This window comes from Tetrahymena thermophila, assembly GCF_000189635.1.
Source record: "Tetrahymena thermophila SB210 genomic scaffold scf_8254587, whole genome shotgun sequence".
Classification (NCBI taxonomy): domain Eukaryota; phylum Ciliophora; class Oligohymenophorea; order Hymenostomatida; family Tetrahymenidae; genus Tetrahymena; species Tetrahymena thermophila.
In genome coordinates, this window is record NW_002476358.1 from 17,316 (window position 1) to 38,526 (window position 21,211).

Genomic DNA, 21,211 nt, shown 5'->3' on the forward strand with positions numbered 1-21,211 from the left:
TTCAACACACATTTAAGATCTTACCATTCTAGCCTTTAATTAAATTCTAGTAAGTTAAATATAGATATGTTTAAAATATTTGAGATTTACTGTAAACTATAAATAAATAATATAATATAATATAATTTTTAATTTATTATTTCGATTTTAAAAGCTAATTGATGATTTTCTAAAAAAATATAAAAATAAATATTACAAAAATAATTTTGATTTATGTTAAAAATTTTATGGTTTTTCTAAAATTTAAATATGTTACAAGATTTTGGTTTATTTATCTATTCAAAAAGGAAATGTTTAAGAATATATTATTTACTAATTGTAAACAAATTTCAAAAAAAATCAAAGAATTTACTTTTAATGATTGATATATTAAATTAATATACAAAATTTAAGAAATAAAAAAATAATTCTATCTCTAAATATGTAATTTATGGTGATTAATTATTTGAGTTGTAAAAAAAATAAAAAATTTATCAAAAATAAAATTTAAAATAAAAATAAAAAAAATTTTTTAATATTAAAATAGCTTATTAATATATTTTAAATGTAAATTAATAATTAATGAGAAAATAATTTAAAATTTGCTTTAAATATGAACAAAATCAAATTTATAAAAATCTGTTTTAAATTTTTTTTAATTACAAATTATATTATTTGAGAAAAAATATTTTTATGATTTTTTAAAATTTTATTATGATTAATTATTTTACTATTTCAATGAAAATTAAAGACAGATGAAAATAATAACATTAAATTTTAAAAAATCATAAAAAATGAGCTCAATTTTAAAGCTAATTATTTTTATTTTTTACTTATTTATTTTTGGTTTAATAAAATCTTAAAACCAAAAACTCTATATATTTATACCTTAAAATAAATTAAAAGGTATAAATAATTTTATTTGATGGTTAAATAGATTAGAAATCCTGCAAAAATAATTTATTTTCTTGCATTTAGGTTTGGCTTTAGAATTACCTTTTTTTATAATACTTACAATTAAAATAGAAGATTTGATGGTTGAAATCAAAAACAAATTAATGATATTAGTAAATACTTTAAAGTTAAAAAGTGTAAAAGAAAAAAAAGAATTAAAAAAATACACTATATTAGTGAGTGTTCTGACCCAAAATTAGATTTAAATAAAATCTAAAAAATATAGATAATAGTATAGTGATAGTGTACAAGTGATTATTTATTTTTAGTCTGAAAAAATATTACATCATAATATACAATGAATCAAATAATAAATGATAATACAAAGCATGAGAAATTATAAAATTAAAGTAAATATAACATATCAATCCAAAAAATAACTTTGAATGGTGATGAAACTGGTAAAACAACTCTGTTTAGTTATAATAATTAAAAAACTGCTAATACAATTAGTATATCGTCTTATAACTAGGGCTCTAAGAGTAGCCTCGAAGGTAAGAGCTCTATAGCGAATTAATCAATAACACCTAAAGACTATTCAAATGATAATATAAAATGCATTAGCAACTAAGCTACATTTTCTTAAGCTATTGCTAACTAATCTAAGTAAGGCTCCTGTTTTGAAATTTAGCAGATGTAAAAAAAGTCTAATTCTTACATAGATGAGTTAGATTAATTAGAAAGCGATTCTGTGTAGGAGAGAGACTATAATAATAGCTAAACTGATGATTTAGAAAGTAGCTAAGATAGTTTCATTCATAATGTTTGGTAGAATGCTGATGATGACTTAATTTTACGTGGAGTAGACGTTGAAAGTTGGAGAGATAAACAAGGAAATCCTTTTAATATTTTTAATTTATATAAAGCAAGAAGTGGTTAGTTTAAAACTAATAGATAAAATTTATCAAACCAGCTTGTATGCAAGAGCATTTAAAGGCTCTATAATTCTTACAGCAAAGAGAGGTGCTTGTAAGAATAGTTTTAGGGTATCAATAAATCAGACAAATTAAATAGCTCATCTAACTCTCCTAGTAAACGAAAAAATGTAATTACTTTCTCAGAATTCCTCTAAATAAACCCTTTTAAGGATATGAATGATTACACATAAAGCGGATACAATAACATAGTATTTGATAGGTTTAAAGAATATTACTAAAAGTATAGAGCAACTCAAATGAAGAAATACAATTATTCTCCAGAAAGGTTAGAAAAGTAGAAATCTGTTTCATAAAATATGATTTCTGCAAATGATTTAGAAGCTAATAAAACCATATTTGGTGGCAAATTTGTTAGGTCTAAGACTAAAAAGCGTACTGTTGATGTATTTAATTCTCCAGAGTCAAAACCTACACAAGTTTTTCCTTAAAATTAAAATAAATTTTAATTGAATAATACATAAAAAACAAAATTCCATAGCTCAAATGATTTAGATTTGAAGTGCGAATTTGATAATGAAAAAGATAAGAAATAAATCAATACTACAACAATAAAAAATCAAAGCTAATTAATTTAGAAATAGTCAATCTAATATTCGTAAAATAATATTCTACCTATTTAATAGTTAGCTGCATAACAAAATCAAAATTTGATTAACAAAATTTTTAAAGAGTATTCAGAATAGCAAGTTTCTAACGAAGACAAGTTGAGTAACACTCAGCAAAAATTTCCAGAGATATAAAATTAAACACATGTTGATTATTTAGATGGATTACCTTTGAACACTTTAAAACATAAAATTGAAACTATGCAAAAATTAGTTGATTAGCAAAAATAAAAATTACTGCAGCAAAAATAGTAAGAATATTATAGATAAAATTAAATTTATGAGGAGATACTTGCACCGTTAAAAGAAGAAAGAGGTATTGAATAATTACAAGTTACTCAAAAATAAATAAGTATTGCTTAACGCAATTCCTTTAATAAATCTAAATCTTAGGAAGAATTGTAGTAAACACCACTAATTAATTTAGAGATTGATAGTAATAACAAATATTAAAAATCCAGATAATTTAATTAATCTAAAAGCTATTTAAATGAAAATTTATGCGTTTCTCCTTAGAGAAAATCCTCAGGAAGGCTTTCTAATAAGTCTCCAATAAACTATAAGGTCTAGATTAAGCAATTTACATCTAATACTAAGTAATAGGCTGAAGCAACAAAGGTCTTTTAAAAAGAGGAAATCAATTATAATGAATCTTAAAAAAGTCAAAATTTTGAAAGTCCTTTGAAGAAATAAGCTTAAGAAAAAGGATTATCACCTTTATATGATAAATTTATAAATTCTCAATAGATTAATAAAACTTAAAATTTGAAGTAGCAGTAAGAAAAAGAATAACAAATACACCAGGAAGGAAATCAGTTTTTTAAACAGTAGTAAAGTAGCTAGCTTTTAGATAGAAAGTAGAATTTAAAAAACTAATTATTACAAACTTTTAATACACAAAGATCATCGCAAGAATTTATAACTGATAAAGCCTTTCAAAATCAAAGATAACCTACTAACTTAATCTAAACATAATAATTTTTGTTAAAGTAAAGCTTGAAGCCTTAAATTATAAATTACAATTTCTAAAATTAATAACTTTAACCTAATTCTGGCAAATAAATAGAAGATGTTAGTACAAAAAATGTTTAAGAAGGTCTGTAAAATGCTAGTAATTTAAATTAATAAAACAACTAATAGCAGGATTTTAGTAAATATTATAATAGTTACATTCATAGAGATAGCAAATAATATCAATAACTTAATAGTAATAAAGTTTTGAATGTTAGCATTGACACTACTCCTCCTGCTAACATTTCAACTTAAGATTAATCTCCCCTTTTCTTCTTAAATAAAAATAAGTAATAAATGTCTTTAAATAAAAATTAAACTTAAAGGATTATTCAAAAGATTTATAATAATAATAATCTTAGCTAAAATATTTAAAATTCTTTAACTTAAATTACGTAAGAGCAACCTAAAGCTAAATAAAATGAAAATTAATTATCACAAGGTAATCTGCAAAACAAAGAAAGTAAAATACAGACAATAAACAATTACTACATCCCTCTATAAACTGATTAAAGCAGGCTCTATAAAGATAATTCAAATTTTAGTATATCTACTACAAATATAAGCAACACTAATTAAACATAAAGCAACAGAGAAAGATAAATAAACGAATAAAAATAGCTAAAAAATAATATCTCTAAAAGCTACTTCAAAAATACAATTTAAAAATTTAATTTTAGTTATGACTTTAACACTCCAAAAATTAAAACAAATGATATTTCATAGCTAGAAAATGCAAATTAAAGCTTAAATAGTGTTGAATAATTATCTCCTTTAAAGAAAAGAATGATAAAAGAAGATATGCTCTTAAATAAGCAGTCTTCTAATTTAGTAGTTAATTAGATAGACAACAATAATAGTAACCAAAAAATAAATTAACGAAGTGAATTGAGAATATTGGAGCCGAACAATAATTTAGCAGAAATAAAAGAGTAATAAAACGATCCATAATAATTTTTGTTAAAGTAAATACCAAGCATTATAAGTAAAACAAATAGATAATAAAGCTAATTCTAAATTGAAAAAAAATAATTAGCCTAAGATTTCAAAAATACTTAAAGTAACAATAGTTTGTTAATTAAAAGTGGATTTCAATCAACAAGTGCAAATAACTTTTTGTAAGAAAAAAGAGATCATTTTTAAAAAACACTTCAAGCTATATATAATAACAAAACCTTTAATAAATGAAAAGAAGCTTAATTCAAAGCGATGAAAAACTAACTAACTAACTTTACTAACACCAAAATAATAAATGTCTTAATAAAAAAATACATATATAAAAATACTAAACATTTTTAAACAAAATAATAACTTTTGACAAATTATTTATTATTATTATTATTAAAATAAATTTATATTTTGAGTTTATTAGCTTTATTAATATGTTAAATATTATCTTTTAATTTAATATAAATCAATTTATTCTTCTAAAAATTCTAATGAACGATTACCAAAAAAACATTTTTAAATAATTTATAAAATAGCCATTTACCTAAAATAATAATTAAAAAATTAAAATTTATATCTTATTAAATTAGTAAAAGTTGTTTTATGTTAAATTTAAATTTAATTTTTTTAATAGATATAAATTTGTAATCTGATTAGTATTGGAGATTAGGTATTTAAGATAATTTTCAGACTGATCTTAAAATGTTGAAAAATAATTTTTAATTAATTTTAATTCACAAAAAAAAATTAGACTTTGAAATACTTTAGCTTTATTAATAAATAATATTTTTATTTAGTTATTTATTATATTTATTTTTTTTTTGAGATCTTTAAAAACAAAAAGTACAATTTAAAATATATATTTTAAAACGAACAATCTAAAAGTAATAAATGAACATTAATTATTTTAATTTCAGTAATTTAATAAATAAATAATATAAAATAATAAACTTTATAAATATTTTATTGTAATTTATTCAATACATTTTATTATTATTAGCTCTGCTTTTAGGTTAAAGATTTGATGGTAATTAGTGTGAATTTGCAATTTTATTTTCATATTTTTTAGGATAATTATATCGAGGTTAATCTTTTTATCTAATTATTTTATTTTCTTTTATTTAGACGGACTCTGTTCCATATCTGAATGTCTAAAAAATATTAATATTTTGTAAAATAAGCAAAAAAAAATTAATTTATAAAAATTACTTTCGGCTAAGAAGAGGGAGATCCAAGAGTATTAGATTTTGATGTGAGTAAAGGTAAATTGCCTGAATTACTAGATAATGCCTTGGATGTTTAAATAGCTAAAGATTAGTTTTTCAAATGAATACTAGATGAATTTCCATTAATTTCAATTAACTAAGGTTTATTTTAGTTATGGTAATTTTTTTAATTTTAATATGTAGTTTTACTCGATTAATTATTTTATAACTACTAAACCTTTAATATTGATTAATTTGTGGTAGCATGCATACTTGACCTTCCTTGTAATTGAGATCTATTCTAGTCAAAAATCCTCTATCTGTTTGCCTTTTTAATTATATTTATTAAAAAAACAGTTATTTATTTTTTAAAGATAAATTAAAATTCTAGTTTTTTTAATAGTCAATTGAGGTAAATTTTATTGGCTACTAAAATTATATTTCTAATTTATAATGAAACAATTACATTTGAAGATTAATTTTTGTAAAGATTATAATCGACTAGCTTGGAAAGACTTTTAAACTATTTATCCCTATTTGTTAACAAAAATTATATTAATATTAGAGAAGCGCCTATTTATTTTTCATTATTTTTAGCTATAATCATTTAATTTTTCATTGAGAATTACTATTCTTTATCTTGAGGAGCTAGATTATTTTAAATCATCCTAACTTGCTCTTTTGCTGAGGACTTTCTTTATGTTTATGATTTATTCATTCCATACAAAACGTTTTTTTGTGAAGAATTATTGACTGATTAACGAGATTAAGAGGAGTTAAGTTTCCTTATTGATTAGTTAAGCTTATCTTTCTAACTTGGGGTGTATACTATTTTTAAATAACTTTATTAAAGTCAATAGGCAAGTATTAATTTTGATAGTTTACCATCTCTGATTAATTTTTATCTACTTTCAGATCTGAAAGAATCATTATTAGTTAATTTCTTTTCTGATTGCATTCTAATTACCCTAGCAAAGCTCTATTTATCATCCTTTTTAATAACAAGAGAGCTACTACTAGTTGTATTTGTTTATGGCATCGTTATCAACTTTCCTTAAATGTAATCTACTCCATTTTAATTTCTGTATTTTCTTTTAATCATTTTATTTTAGTATTAAAATAACTTTTTAGTGTATTATAAATTTATTTAGCAGACTATTTGATAATAAATAAATATTAATATTTTAAGACTAAAGTAGCTTCTAAAATTAAGTAACGAATTCTAACAGCTTAATAATAAAATTAATTTTTATTTTAAAAAGCTAATATAAAATTATTTATATTTTTTTATGTTTTATTGAAAATAGTGATTAATTAAATTTTTTAAAAATATTTTTTTTAAATAATTTGAATCTATTTATTTTTCTATTACCATTAGTATTTAAATATATTAAAAAGTCCTATTTGTCAATAAAATTCTTTTTTTGTTCGATTAATTAATTAATTATCATGTTAAAAAACAATAAAAAAAAATATTTTACATAATAAAATAGAAAAAAATAAATAGATTAATTAATTAAATTATTAAAAGTAATTTTATTTATTTATTTTCTCAATAATATGAATCTAAAGAGTTATTGTTAATCATTTATAAATAATACTTTTAATTAAAAAAAAGATAAGTTTAATAATATTAGATTATATGGAATATGATTACTATAATTATAGTCATCCATATAAAGACAATAGGGATGAAAATACATCATAATATTTTATATCAACTGCAGACACAAGCAAAAATACAATAAATGCTCCATAATTTTCATAATCATATTAGAATAATTAGTAGTACTATAAAATTGATGATTTCTAAGAAACATTTTCACATATGAATGCATATGAAGCTACAAATAATTTTTTTTTATAAGAAACAAATAGCAATGAATTTGCGAAAATAATTTAAATCTAAGAAGAAGAAGATTAAGAAGAAGAAGAATATATCTAAAAAAAGTGGAGTTCTGATAGCTACGAAGCTAATGATTTTGACTAATGTGATTTATTTGTATAAAATGGACGTTGCTCTTTGATTAAATATAATAATTATAAGTTCTTGGATAAATCATTTAGAGGATTAAAAAACCTTGTTTGTAAGTATGCCTCATAAAACAATCTATATATTTAAAATTATAGATGCTCATATGATTAAAATAAAAGAATTTTTGTCATTTATGATGAATTGAACTCTAAATTTTGCTTTTTTGATATTGAAAAAGAGACGATACATGAGATAGAACTTAATCTTAAAGATAATTAACTTTTTTCTTTGGACTTTTAAAAATAGATTATTTATATATCGAGATAGCAAGAATAAAAAACTTTTATAGACTCTTTTTGCTATTAAGTTGAATAGTAAAAAATGATCTTAAAATAAGTAGAAAAAGCTTTTGAAATAGAAGAACCGAATATTGACTATTTCATAGTAAACGATTAAAATATTTAATATTTATACAAATAATTTGAATAAAGTGAGGAGGAAGGAAAGTATATATAATAAGTACATTAAAATGATTAGGATTAATCATTTAAATGCATTTTATACGATATAAATAACAACAGTTTTGCAATTTGTAATGAAACCTTGTACTATAATTTTGAATATATATACAATAAATAATATGATTAAGAAATATAAGATGTGATTGAGTAATATGATGAAAATGATATGTGCTACTTCTAATCTAAAAGAAAATATAGTTACTAACAGCTCAAAATAAAATTTTTTAATAATCAAACAATTAAAAATTAAATAAGAATTAAATATTTTAATGATTGAAAGAATTCTCATTTTAAATAAAATACTTCTTTTTATACTCATTTCTTTTTAAAAATATTTGTCATCTCATTCATGAAAGAGAAGTTAAAAAATCCTTACAAAAAAAAATTTAATTAACAATTTTCCCTTTAATAAAATAAAAGTGTTTTATTCTTTCCCTTGATAATAGCTTTTAGGATAAAAGACTTTTATTTCCTAAATTAATTGCCATATTCGATCTATTTTTTCCTGGTAAGCAATAATAAGAAGTAAATTTTTAAAAAAATTTATACTTTTATCAAAAAATATGAAAATATAAATACTTAGTTATATATAATGTGGATAAAAAATACTTACTTTTATATATAAATATATGTTACTAAAATAATTGTTTTATCTAATCAAATTATTAAAATTAAAATTATTTATTTATTTTAAAGTTTTCACTTTATATTTGTATTTTATTTATACTTAATTTTCTTATTTAAATTATTATTATTATCATCATTATCTAACTCAGCCACCAGATTATTCTTACCTTTAACTATTCTCTTCATAATCAAAATTATATGGTATCCATTTTGTTGCTTTTTATTTATGCAAATTATCATCAGTCTAATTATATTTCATTTTAAATTTACTAAAATACATTTATAACAAATAAACCTTATTAAACCTGATCATTCTTACCTAAGATATATTTTTGATGAGCAAAATAGATTATTCTTACCTTTAACTATTCTCTTCATAATCAAAATTATATGATATCCATTTTGTTGCTTTTTATTTATTCAAATTATCATCAGTCTAATTATATTTCATTTTAAATTTACTAAAATACATTTATAACAAATAAACCTTATTAAACCTGATCATTCTTACCTAAGATATATTTTTGATGAGCAAAATTATATGGAATCCCTATCATATTTCTAAGAAAATTTAATATCACAAATTATTTTATTTATTTTTGATATTTCTTTTTGATTTAAAATATTTTAGATTTAATAAAATAAAATTGATTTGTTTTTAGTATTTAACTTTCATAAATAATAGATTTTGATTTTATTTTATTTTGATTAATAATTTATCTTCAAGTTTCAACAAAAAATATTTTAGAATTTAAAACTTAAAGCACTTTACAATTCATTATTCTAGCAAGATATATATTTTTGTTATTTAAATTGAAAACGAATATGAAAATCTAGTTGATAATTAATTTTTGATTAAATAAATCAATATCTTATTTTATAATGTTTATTAAGTTTATTTTATTTGAAAAGATTCCTTTTATTCTGCTAAATCATTATTCAACTTACTTATTATGAGTGAACAAACTAGTAATACTTAAACAAAGAAATCAGTTAAGATACTATTTATACTTATTGATGGTATAGCAGATTTAGGGCTTAAGGAACGCTAAAACAAAACTCCTTTGTAAATTGCAAGTCTTCCCACATTTAATGCTCTCGCTAAGTCTGGTAAGAATATTTCGTATTCTTTCTTTTTATATATTTTACATCATTAAGATGCGTATAAATTTTCCACAAAAAAAATAAATTATTTTTTAATTTAAATAGGTGTTTGTGGATTAATGGATCCTGTTGAAACAGGTCTTGCTTGTGGGAGTGATACAGCCCATATGAATATTTTTGGTTATATTCCATTTACTCTATACAGAGGAAGAGGGGCCTTTGAGAGTATGGGAGCTGGCTTACATATGGATTGTTCAGATATAGCTTTCAAATGCAACTTTGCACATATGGAGGCAGAAACTAGAATAGTAAAAATGAGAAGAGTTGATAGAGATTTTGATAAATGGGGTTTACCTCTAATTGATTATGTAAATGGAATGAAGGTTCCTGAATACCCTGAGCATTATATTAAAGTATAGCATGCCACTGAACATAGATGTGGAGTTATACTTTCTGGCCCTAATTTGACAGATAGAATTACTGGAACTGATCCTCTTAAGGATAATTTGGCTTTAAGAAAAGTTCTTGCCAAAGATCCTTAAGATCCTCATTCAGTAGAAAGTGCAAATATTGTAAATTATTTAAATTTGTTTTTGGAAAAGATGAAAAATCTTTTTAAGATAAACTAAAATAAACATAAAATATAATCTATTTGATCAGAATATAAAGTAAATTGATACTATAATTATAAATTAACAAGGTCAATAAGCTTAGTGATGCAATACATGAAAAACTAACTTAACATGAATTAAATGTCAAAAGAAAAGCTTAGAATCTTCCTACAGCAAATATAATACTACTGAGAGGTGCAGGGATGAGATTATGTATCTTAGTTATTTCAAATTAATTATTTATAAATATAAATTTTAATACAGAGGTAGATGAATTCGAGAAAAAGCATGGTTTAAAAGGATTTATGATTGCTCCAACTGCCATTATTAATGGATTAGGCTAAACAATTGGAATGGATGTGATAAAAGCACCTGGTGCAACTGGAGATTATCATTCAAACTATTCTAGCAAAATTTAAACTGCTCATTAGACTTTTAGATAAAATCCATGTAATTTTAAATTAAATAAAATTTGCAAGCATTCTTTATGTTTACAAATTATAATTTAAGCTTAGACTTACTAAAAGTTATTAAAATTTATTTAAAATAAAATCAATTACAGAATATAATTTTGCTTTTGTGCACATTAAGGCAGTTGATGATGCTGGCCACGATAAAAGTGAAGCAAGGAAAATAGAGTATCTATAGAAAGTTGATGATATGCTTAAAGAATTTACAAATATTATCAAGGATGAAACTGATAGTGAATATATTATTTGCTTAACTGGAGATCATACAACACCAGTAAGAAATGGAGACCACACTTTTGAACCTGTCCCTGTTGGTATAACATTATCAAGCAACCTGCTAAATGAACTTAATACAAAAAAATAAACCAATGATGAGCTAGCTCATTATAAAGATAACGTTGAGAAATTTGATGAACTAAGTGCTGCTGAAGGTGTGCTTGGTAGATTTGTTGGCAGCTAATTATTATCAATCTTAAAGAACTTTAAGAATCAAATAGAAAAAATTTGAAATATTAAATTAATATTAATTATTTAAAAGTAGTTTTTTTGAAAATAATTTACTTATTATTTAGTCTTCTACTAATATTTTAATTTTGAAATTTTAGCATAAGTAAATTTAAAAGATAATTAATATATTTGAATTAATTATCTTTCTAATAATTTGAAAATTAATTTTATTTCACTGAAAAATACTCTAATAATTTGCTCTTTTTTTTTATTTTTATTTAATTTATTAACACACTTTTTATTCTTTTAAATAAAAATAAAAATTTTTTATAAAAAATTTAAAAACTATTTTCAAAGAAAACAGTAATGAATTAATATCATAAGCAAGAACAATCACTAAAGCTTGTTAAAATTAGGAAACCAATTACTAACTTTAATGAAAAAAATAATTAAAAGAATAACTCTTTTTAGAAGATAGATAGAGATACATTCTACAATCCTAAAAATTGCTAAGATATAGATGAAATTGATCTTATTACAAGGGAAGAAGAAAACATAGATAAACTAACAAGATAGATGAAAAGTAAAAAATTATTGAAGCTGAATATCAAGCAAAAAAATAGTTAGACAGATTTGATGGAAATAGAAGAACTTCCCTTAGATAAGTAAATGGATGAAATTGAAGAGGAAGATGAAGAAGAAGATTTTGAAGATGATGAAGACAACTAACAATCAAACAATAAAAAAAAATATGATGTCTAAGATCTTTAATAAGCAGATAAAGATTAATACTAAATATGCAAAATTATCAATCATTTACTTTTGAAAAATGTAATTTTACAATTATTTTAATTTAAATTAACATTTTTTTAAAAAAGAAAATATCTTAAAAAAACGCTTTTGATATCAAAATCCCTAATTTGTTAGAAATTCAAAAAGTTGATTACTCTCAACATTCTTCATGGAAATTTCTCTCTTCAGGTCTTGGTGCAGGAGCAAGGGTATATGGGTAATTATTTTAATTATTATCGTTAAAATGGAATTGTTTTTATTTTTTCAAATTATCTATTTTAAAATTAATTTTATTTGAGATAAAAATCGATATTAATAAAATATTTTTTAAATTGTTATTCAAAATTTTTTAATTTAGTTATAAAGTTGATAATACATATGGAGATACTATGAAAGTAATAAGCAAGCTTGTAAGGATTGATGCTTTTGATGAAGAAGAAATTAATAACATTAATAACAAATAATAAATTCTCAATAAAAATAAAAAATTTACATTTGATATGGACAGTGCCATTAAAAACTCTGAAAAAGCTGGACTAAAAACTTTAGAATTAAGTAAATTATTTTCTCAAAAATTTTGATTTTGATTTTTTTAAAATTTTTATTTGTAGATTTAGACAGCCTTAATGCAGTTTTGTATGACTTAGAATTTGATAAAGACCCTACTTTCTGGAGAACAAGTCTTAGTTTTGATATTAAATCTGCTGAGACTATGCTTCTGAATAAATTACCTGTAAAGTTTTATATTTTAAATACAAATTAAGTGAATATTTTTAATAATAAAAAGATGGATGCTGATTTTGGATATGTTGTGGATTGTGAAGATAAAATTATTTTGATTGTAGATAAGTAGTAAAAAGAAATAGAAAAAAGGTAAGAAAACACATAAAATAATGAGTATTAATAGCTTAGTAAAATTAAACCATGGGTTATTAGAAAATAAGGATAAAGTGTACCAGTTATTATTTCAATGTATGAAGTCTTAATGAGTTAAATTGACGAATAAACTATATAAGAGAGGTAATAAGAAATTTGTGATTTAAATGTAAAGATAGATGAAGGTGAAATTGGAAGAATAACATTAAATCAAGAAGAAGATAGAAAATTTATTTCAGAAAAACCAAATGTTGTTGTTGATTATAAAACTCTCTTGGAATAAGAAGGTGGTTTAGGGGATTAACTTTAAAGCTTTGAAGCATACATCAGGTCGAAGAAAGAACCTATTTACTCCACAAATAAAAAAAGGTGGTAATGGGAAAATAAATTTTTCGATTTTGTTAAAGAATAAGAAGAAATTAATCATTAGTTACTAATTAATCAAGAATAATAATAATAATAAGATAATTTAGAAAAAATTATGGAAGAATAAGAATAAAAAGAAGTTGATGAACAAAATATATAACAAAATTTAACTTTTGAGACAAAAGAAGAGCCTTTATTAGAGGAATGCTAAAATTATGTAAATCCAAATAATATTTTTAAAGATAAGTCTCAAGAATCTGGTCCAAAAGATTAAAACCAAGAGCCTTTGATTTAATAATAAGAAAATAACTCATTTGAAATAAGGAATGCTAATTAGTCAGACGAAATATAAATTGAGTTAGATTCTATTCCTTAAATAGAATCAAGAAATAAATTAAGCTTAAGCAATAATAAAAGCTTATAATAATAGAATGTATAATCATAAGAAAATATATAATAATCCAGCCAAAAGTACTCAAAATCATTGAGTAGATAAGGCAGTTAGGTTCAAGGAAGTTCAAGTTTTAATGGACCTACTTTATTTAATAAAGAAGATTCTAATTAGGCTTTTATGTAGTTGTTAGCTTTTTAAAAGAATGAATCAAAAAAGGAACAACTTAAAAAATAAAATGAATTATAAAATGAGTTGAAAATATAACTTTAAACAAATTAAATATAATCTCAATTAGAACAATAGCAGTTTTAGCTTGAAGAAGATATTTATATCTCTTTAGGAAATGAGGAATGGAACAGATAGGAATAGTATAAAGAGTAATTATAATAATCATCATAGCAATAAGAGGAATCTAAAGTTCTATCTTAGCAAGATATTTAACAAGGATAAAGCTAACAAAATATTCAATAAGTAACTCATTCAAAATAAACTTAAAAAGAAAGTAAAAGTAAAACAAAAAAAAATAAAGATTCATATGAATGTGTAATACCTCCACCAATAGTATTCAATAAAGAAAAAAATTCTAAATACAATTATCATTATGATTAACAGTACGATTAAAGGTAAGAAGATGTACAATAATAAAATTAGCAAAAATCTACTGATTAAAAAAATAAATTAAAATAATAAATAGAAAACTAATAAAATTCTATTGATAAAAACGAAGAATATCATTATAGGAAACCTTTTTAAGAATTAAATTAATAAAAAATTAGTTAAGAATTCCATGAAAAAGATTCAATCAATTTTAATATTTATGAAGATAAAATTAAAAATGACTCTGTAGATGACTAAGAAATTTACAAAAAAAAGTAATTTAATGTGAAAAAAATTTAATTAGAAAATCTTCAAACTTTTTAAGAAAAAAATGATTATGATTAAACAAAACATGCTAAAAATTACTAGAAATATATTTCAAATGATGAATTTTAATATCATTCACAAGTATTAGCTGAATTTTTTGGCAATGATTTAGAAGAAAATGACAAAAACTAAGAATAAATTGAAATATACATGTCTGATGAAGAGGATGATAATGACTAAAGTAAATTTAAGCATCAATAGCAAAAATTTAAAAATTCTAAATCTTATAAAGAAGATGCAAACAATATGGAATGCAATTCAGATTAAGAAGTTTAAATTATTAAACATAAAAAAATAAGCTAAGGATTATAAAACATAAATACAATTTAATTAAATTACCTAAACAATATTCTATAGACATAAAAATTAAGAATAATTGAAAATGATAATGATGACCTAGTAATAAAAATAGATGAAGATGAAGATAATTACTTAAACTTGAATGATTTAGATTCAGCCAATCCGTTTAAAAAAGGCAGATTTGAATAAAATTTTAGCAGTGATTCTATCTCCTAATAAAGCTTTGCTAGCTACGATAACATTTGTGAATAGTTTCTTGGTTAAGACTATAAGAACAAAAAGAAAATGTAATAGCAAGAAGAATATTTAAAAAATTATCAGAAAAAATTTGAATAAAGAATTGAAAAGCTATAAAATGAAAGAAAAATGAAAGAAGCATCTAAAAAGGATATCCAAAAAACTTTAAATCATGCTATTAATGCAGTAGAGTAAAATCTTTAGAATAAGAAAAATAATAATATTTAAAATTAAAATGAATAAGAAGATAAATCTTATGAATTGTAGATTTAGTAAAAATAAATTTTAGATTAAGAAAATTTAGAAAAGCAATAAAAGGAATATTAAATAACACCATAATACAATTAAAATTAGTCAATCAATGACCAACAAATAATTTAGAATAAATAGAATTAGTTAAATTTATAGTAGATGGAGGTAGAAGAAGATGATAATTATGTTAATTATAATGATGATAATTCAGAAGTTGACATATTTGAGAATTACCTTTTATTTTTTGAAAAAAAGAAAAAAGGAATATTCAACTAAATTAAATAAAAAGAAGACTAAATTGAAGAAGAATTTAATAAATTACTTTATTCTGATCAAGAGAGTGAAGAAAATAATAACGAATTTTTATTAAAATAAGTTGGTTATTAGAATAGTTAACATTAATAGAATAATGCTATCCCTGATTCTCATAAAGGAATCGACTTTAAAATGGATCAAGTTTATCTTGTTGATCTTAACCTGAATGTTGAGCAAAATCACCCTCTGTATTCAGTAAAAAGATATTTAGGTGATCTATTTTATTAAAAAGAAGAAGATTTATTAACAGAGAGAGAACTGAAAGATAAAAAGTACACTTGGGGATATTATTCAATACCTAAGGCTGATGATACTTTAGATAACTTTATAGATTCAAAAAAGTTTGATATGAAGGTATTCAATATAGGAAAAGGAACTCACAAGATAGACATGAGTATTTATTTTTTCATTTTAACTTGTTATATATTCTAAGTTTTTATTAAAATTAGGAACATGCTAAAAAGGTTAATCAGAATACTTTAAAATTAAAATAAATGACGAAGAGTAAGAAGAACTTTAATTGATATAAACTTCTAAGCTTACAGCAGCTCCTAAAACAAAAGAAGATTGGGAGAAGAAAAAAGCTAGAGCTATTGGAAAGAGAAAAGACTTAAATGAGATAGACTTTAACATTGAGGAAGAGTTAGAGAATTATTATTAAGTTGTTTAACCAAGATATAGAAATTTATAAGAACTAATTCATGAGCAGAAAAGAAGGAGAAGGAATTCTAAAAAATATAATTTTGATAATTTAACTAATCACAAAAAGATTGAAATGAATCTTATCAAAAAAAGAGACATTCTTTATCTTTTATAGAACGATATCTCATATAAAAATTACTATGACCTACATGTTAGATGTTCTGATTACATTCATTATTTAGAATTACCTTCTCTAAAGCATTTCGTAGCATCTAAAAATTTGTATGAGTATTTTAAAAGCTAAGACGAAGCTGTAATTGATATAAATATTGATGAAATTGAAATAGACTTAAACTCTGATTAAGATTAATAAGACTTTGATAAAGATGATTTTTTGAAAGCATAATTTTAAATGGATGGTAAAGAAATTGATTTTAATCTGTTTGAATGCGGTCTTTATGATGCATTAGAAATTGATAGGCCTTGCTTTTAAGATATTTTAGACAACACAAATATTCCTTAAATTAGCAGTTTGTAAATTTAATAGCTTAATGAATAGGAAAATAAAAAACAGAATGAAAATAATTACTCGGCTATCTAATAAAAAGAAATTTAGGCATCTTTAGAACAATAAATCCATTAAACATAAAGTGAAGCAATTGTTGAAGAAGAAAAAGATTAAGAAGATGAACATAAATAATTAACTCATGCAAATTAAAGAACTTAATAATTAGATAATTTATACTCAGAAACAGAATCAAACATTAATTTATCAATTATGAAGCATTCCAAAAAAATAAAAAAGTAAAATAAATAATTATTAAAAACACCAAATGATAAATTAAACAGAAGAAAATTTTCAATTGATTTAGAAGAATATTCTAATTAGATGTTTATAGATGATCTTTATGAATAAAGAAGTGATTCATTAGATATTGATAATTTTAACTAAAAAAGTGGTAAAAAAGATAAACTTTACAACAACAATTTAAATGATTAATTTAATTAAGAAGAGATATCATCATTTCCTATCGATTTAGACGACTATTCTGTGATGGAATATAATTAAGAAAGCAACAATCATAACAGTTAATAAGCTTCCATTAATGGAGAAAATTTAAATTTAAATATGGAGTCCGATTAGAGTCTTCAAAATTTAGAAAGCGATTCATCCTATACACAAAGAAATTTACAAAAAATATGCAACCCAATTAGATCATTATGGCTATCTAAGAAACTAAAATCATATGAAAAGGAAGTCAAGCTAAGATTTAAAAAATCTGAAATAGAATAAGAAGCAATAAAGAGCAATATTATTAATGAAAAAAGTATTAGTTAAAGTAAATTTGATATAATTTAAGAGAATGTTGTATAGGAAGAGGGAGAAATAGATTCTTATAATAGCCTAGAAGAATAATACAATCATAAAGAATATAAACATTTACGTCCAATCAACTTAGATGAATATGAATTAAATAGAGTTTACAATCCGGAAGTAAAAATGGAATGGGAAGTCAAGCTAGAATAGACTTACTAAGAAATTAAACAAAAGAACCCCTATGAAGACTTTGTGTATCTCACTCCGAACGATATTCTTTTAGATACTTTGAATGAAAATAATTAATACTTGAGAAGTATTCCATACCTTAATAACTTAAACAATTTATAAAGATTCAAATCTGACTAATTTTAACTATAAAATCTTCTAATAAAACAATCTTAAATTTAAGATAAAAAGTAAAAGCAAAACAAATAAAAAAACAAATATTTTTAACCTTAAATTTGTTCTGATTTCATGGGTATGAATAAAAAAACAACTATGAAAGAACTCATTATCAAAATATGGCTATTCATCAAGCAACACATCAAAGTAAATATTTTTTAATTATTTATTCATTAATTTTAATAATTTATTTTTTAATAATAAAGTAACAAGATTAAATATAATTGAATGAAGTACCTTTTTCATTCTATGATATTTTATTGATGTTGCCTTAGATTATTGGGAGCTAAGAAGATGCAGAAAAAATATCAACTTAAAATATTTTTTCAATTTTACTTCATTTATCAAATCTTAAGAATTTCAGACTTGTTTCAAACAATGAAGGATAAAATTTTTATATCTTTAAAGATTGATTGACTAAAAAGTGTATCTGTATATATATGTATATAGTTTTTGTTTTTAAAAAAATAAAAATAACTAACTATTTCTAAATAAATAAATATTTTTAAAAAATAATTTTTGTTTTAAATCCTTACTTTAAAAATGTACTTTTATTTTAAATATACTAAACTCTTCACAGTTTATAAATATATTTTAAGGAAACATCTCATGTTTAAATAAATTAAAAAGTAGGATTGTTATAAATAAATAAATTATTAAATATATGAAACATAAAATTAAAAATATTTTTCTTACTACATTACCAGAGATTATTATAAAATTATTAAAATTTACAACAAACTCAATTCAAAAGTGAAAAAATAATAATAAAATTATTACGTCACCGAAGTATTATAATTTCAAAAAGTATTTAAAAAAATATCGTAAACGATATTTTAATGAGTATATCAAAAACCCTTAACATCACTCAATATTTATATTTTTTTTTAATAAAAATAATAAATATTTTATAATGCAAAAAGTTTTCATATATATGAAATTATATTTTATAATTTACTTCTTTTGATGTAATTTTTTTAAATAAACAAAAATTGAATTATATATTTGATTTGAAAATTTTTAAATTTTGCATTATGAAAAAAACTTTGTACAAAATTTAAAAAAATTGACTAAATAAAAAATAATTTATTAATATATTTAATATAAATAAGTTATAATTATTTTTAGTTAAATTTAGTAAAAGATAAAGAATATCTAAAAGATTTAAATCTTTAAAAGTAAATATTTGCCAATATGCTTCAATAATTTAAATTTATCTAATAGTTCTAAGAAAGGTAAATGGTTGAGATAAGTATGAATAAAATATCTTTTATTTAAATTAATTGAGATTGATTTGTCGTCATTTTTCAATTAAATTCAATTAATTTGATATTTCATAATTTACCACAAAATTAAATAGGTATCTAAAATAAGAAAGAAAGAAAAATATTAGAAAAATTACACTTTATAAAAAGCGAATAAAACCAAATAGTGATAAAATTTTGGTAAAAAAAAGTAACCAATTGTGATTATTTTAAAATAAAAATGAACTAAAAAAGACAAGCTCCATTTCAAGGAAGCTTAAAAGCATCACATTTACCTATAGCTGTGATGATTATTGCTACAATTGGTATTGCTTTTAGCTATATAGCTGCTTAAATTTAAGGCTCTGAGCCTCCTTTCCCTCATGCTTCTATAACCTCAAATTCTAATCACTATCCTCAGTATATTGTTTTCCGTATTACAGAAGAAGGTTCTGCTTTATTCATCATCTTCATCTGGTTGATAGAATATGTATGGATAAGGTAAAAAGCTCAAGAAACTGGAGTTACCTTAATCTTCCCACAATTGCAAGCTATCCTAGGAGCCATTTCAGGAATTTTGTTTATTTTTAGCACTGCTACTATTGATACTGGCAAAATGAACTCGAGTTTACATGGCCATTGTGCAACTTGGTTCTTTATAACTTTGATGGTTAATTTCTTACTAAATTTCTTATCATTTGTCTAATTTAAATGTAAAAACGAGATGATAATCAATGAAAATAGTTTCTACACTAAGCTATTAATCAACATGTGCGATGTCGTACTTCTTGTTCTGGAAAGTAAAGATATTCCTAATTATGATAATATCTAGGAATATCTTGGTGTATTATTTATGTGTATTTACATGGGAACTTTTGCCTTAGATTGGAAAGGATACTATATTGAATTTAATATTTAAAATCCTAAATTAATTAGCCTTGTAAGAGAAGAACCTTAATTAAGATAGGAATATGCTTTTGTTCAACAACCATAGATTTATTATGTTCCCTAGGTCTAATAGTAAATTCAATAATAAACCTAATTCTTATAAACTGTTCATGCCTAATCTCCTATGGGCTAAGCTTTGGCAGCTTCAATTCCTCAAGTACAAGCTCCTGTTTTGAATATTTAACCTCTTTACAGCCATTAATAACCTTCATATACTCTTTTCACTTAGAAATATTGAAATCCTTTAATTAATTAAAAAAGAAATATTAATTCTTTTATAATTAATTGATTTAAATTGATGATCAGAAAGCAAAAATAAATAAAATAAAAGGACTTCTAAGTGTAAGCTGAATAGAAAATATTCATTTTTAAATAAAAATATATTTTTAAAAATTTCTATATATTAATTAAATACATCCTCTGTGTGAATCTTTTTTACTTGAATATTATTTCTGAAATAGATAATGCCTTTCTTTTTCTTTATTTTTTCTTAATTTAAATAAAATTTTATTTAAATATAATAAAACAAATTTAAATTTTAACTTTATTTTTTATTTGTAAATGTAATTTAAAATTTTGAGCAGTATTTTATAATTTTTGGTTTGAGTTTTAATAAATTCCAAATTTTTTATATTCATGTGATAAAAAGGCTTATTTGAGAAGTAATAAATAAATAAATTATTTTTGCTTTGAGAGTTGATTTATATAATTTATGAAAGAAAGGAACTTAACAATTTTTATTTAAAGTTAAAAAACTGTATTTGATTTTGGATTTTTTACTATCATGGTACAAGCTAACTTAT

General features: G+C 21.7%; 7 protein-coding genes across 7 annotated transcripts; 4 read left to right on the forward strand and 3 right to left on the reverse strand. All coding sequences in view use genetic code 6, as the record gives it.

Annotated features, from left to right (window-relative positions):
- Positions 1-1,231: 1,231 nt before the first annotated feature.
- TTHERM_00384670 (hypothetical protein) lies at positions 1,232-4,675 on the forward strand (the record flags this gene model as incomplete). Its single annotated transcript, XM_001019268.1, has 1 exon — positions 1,232-4,675. The coding sequence occupies one exon, from the start codon at positions 1,232-1,234 to the stop codon at positions 4,673-4,675; it is 3,444 nt and encodes a 1,147-aa protein (XP_001019268.1).
- Positions 4,676-5,412: 737 nt separating this feature from the next.
- On the reverse strand, positions 5,413-6,793 carry TTHERM_00384680 (hypothetical protein; the record flags this gene model as incomplete). Its single annotated transcript, XM_001019269.2, has 5 exons — positions 6,526-6,793; positions 6,270-6,468; positions 6,107-6,173; positions 5,645-5,968; positions 5,413-5,586 (listed from the first exon to the last, which is right to left on the reverse strand). The coding sequence occupies exons 1-5, from the start codon at positions 6,740-6,742 to the stop codon at positions 5,413-5,415; spliced, it is 981 nt and encodes a 326-aa protein (XP_001019269.2). The 5' UTR covers positions 6,743-6,793.
- A 515-nt stretch (positions 6,794-7,308) lies between these two features.
- Positions 7,309-8,172, reverse strand: TTHERM_000384683 (hypothetical protein; the record flags this gene model as incomplete). Its single annotated transcript, XM_012798432.1, has 1 exon — positions 7,309-8,172. One exon carries the CDS (start codon positions 8,170-8,172, stop codon positions 7,309-7,311), a length of 864 nt encoding a protein of 287 aa, XP_012653886.1.
- A 663-nt stretch (positions 8,173-8,835) lies between these two features.
- On the reverse strand, positions 8,836-9,268 carry TTHERM_00384700 (hypothetical protein; the record flags this gene model as incomplete). The annotated part of the gene is made up of 2 exons (XM_001019271.2): positions 8,836-9,007; positions 9,123-9,268. 2 exons carry the CDS (start codon positions 9,266-9,268, stop codon positions 8,836-8,838), a joined length of 318 nt encoding a protein of 105 aa, XP_001019271.2.
- A 448-nt stretch (positions 9,269-9,716) lies between these two features.
- Positions 9,717-11,456, forward strand: TTHERM_00384710 (2,3-bisphosphoglycerate-in-dependent phosphoglycerate mutase, putative; the record flags this gene model as incomplete). Its single annotated transcript, XM_001019272.3, has 5 exons — positions 9,717-9,873; positions 9,973-10,439; positions 10,568-10,691; positions 10,743-10,928; positions 11,041-11,456. 5 exons carry the CDS (start codon positions 9,717-9,719, stop codon positions 11,454-11,456), a joined length of 1,350 nt encoding a protein of 449 aa, XP_001019272.2.
- Positions 11,457-11,761: 305 nt separating this feature from the next.
- Positions 11,762-18,629, forward strand: TTHERM_00384720 (hypothetical protein; the record flags this gene model as incomplete). The annotated part of the gene is made up of 7 exons (XM_001019273.2): positions 11,762-12,226; positions 12,274-12,404; positions 12,546-12,742; positions 12,799-12,920; positions 12,975-16,245; positions 16,301-18,363; positions 18,423-18,629. 7 exons carry the CDS (start codon positions 11,762-11,764, stop codon positions 18,627-18,629), a joined length of 6,456 nt encoding a protein of 2,151 aa, XP_001019273.2.
- A 979-nt stretch (positions 18,630-19,608) lies between these two features.
- On the forward strand, positions 19,609-20,646 carry TTHERM_00384730 (Frag1/DRAM/Sfk1 family protein; the record flags this gene model as incomplete). Its single annotated transcript, XM_001019274.4, has 1 exon — positions 19,609-20,646. The coding sequence occupies exon 1, from the start codon at positions 19,702-19,704 to the stop codon at positions 20,644-20,646; it is 945 nt and encodes a 314-aa protein (XP_001019274.3). The 5' UTR covers positions 19,609-19,701.
- Between the last annotated feature and the right edge of the window lie 565 nt (positions 20,647-21,211).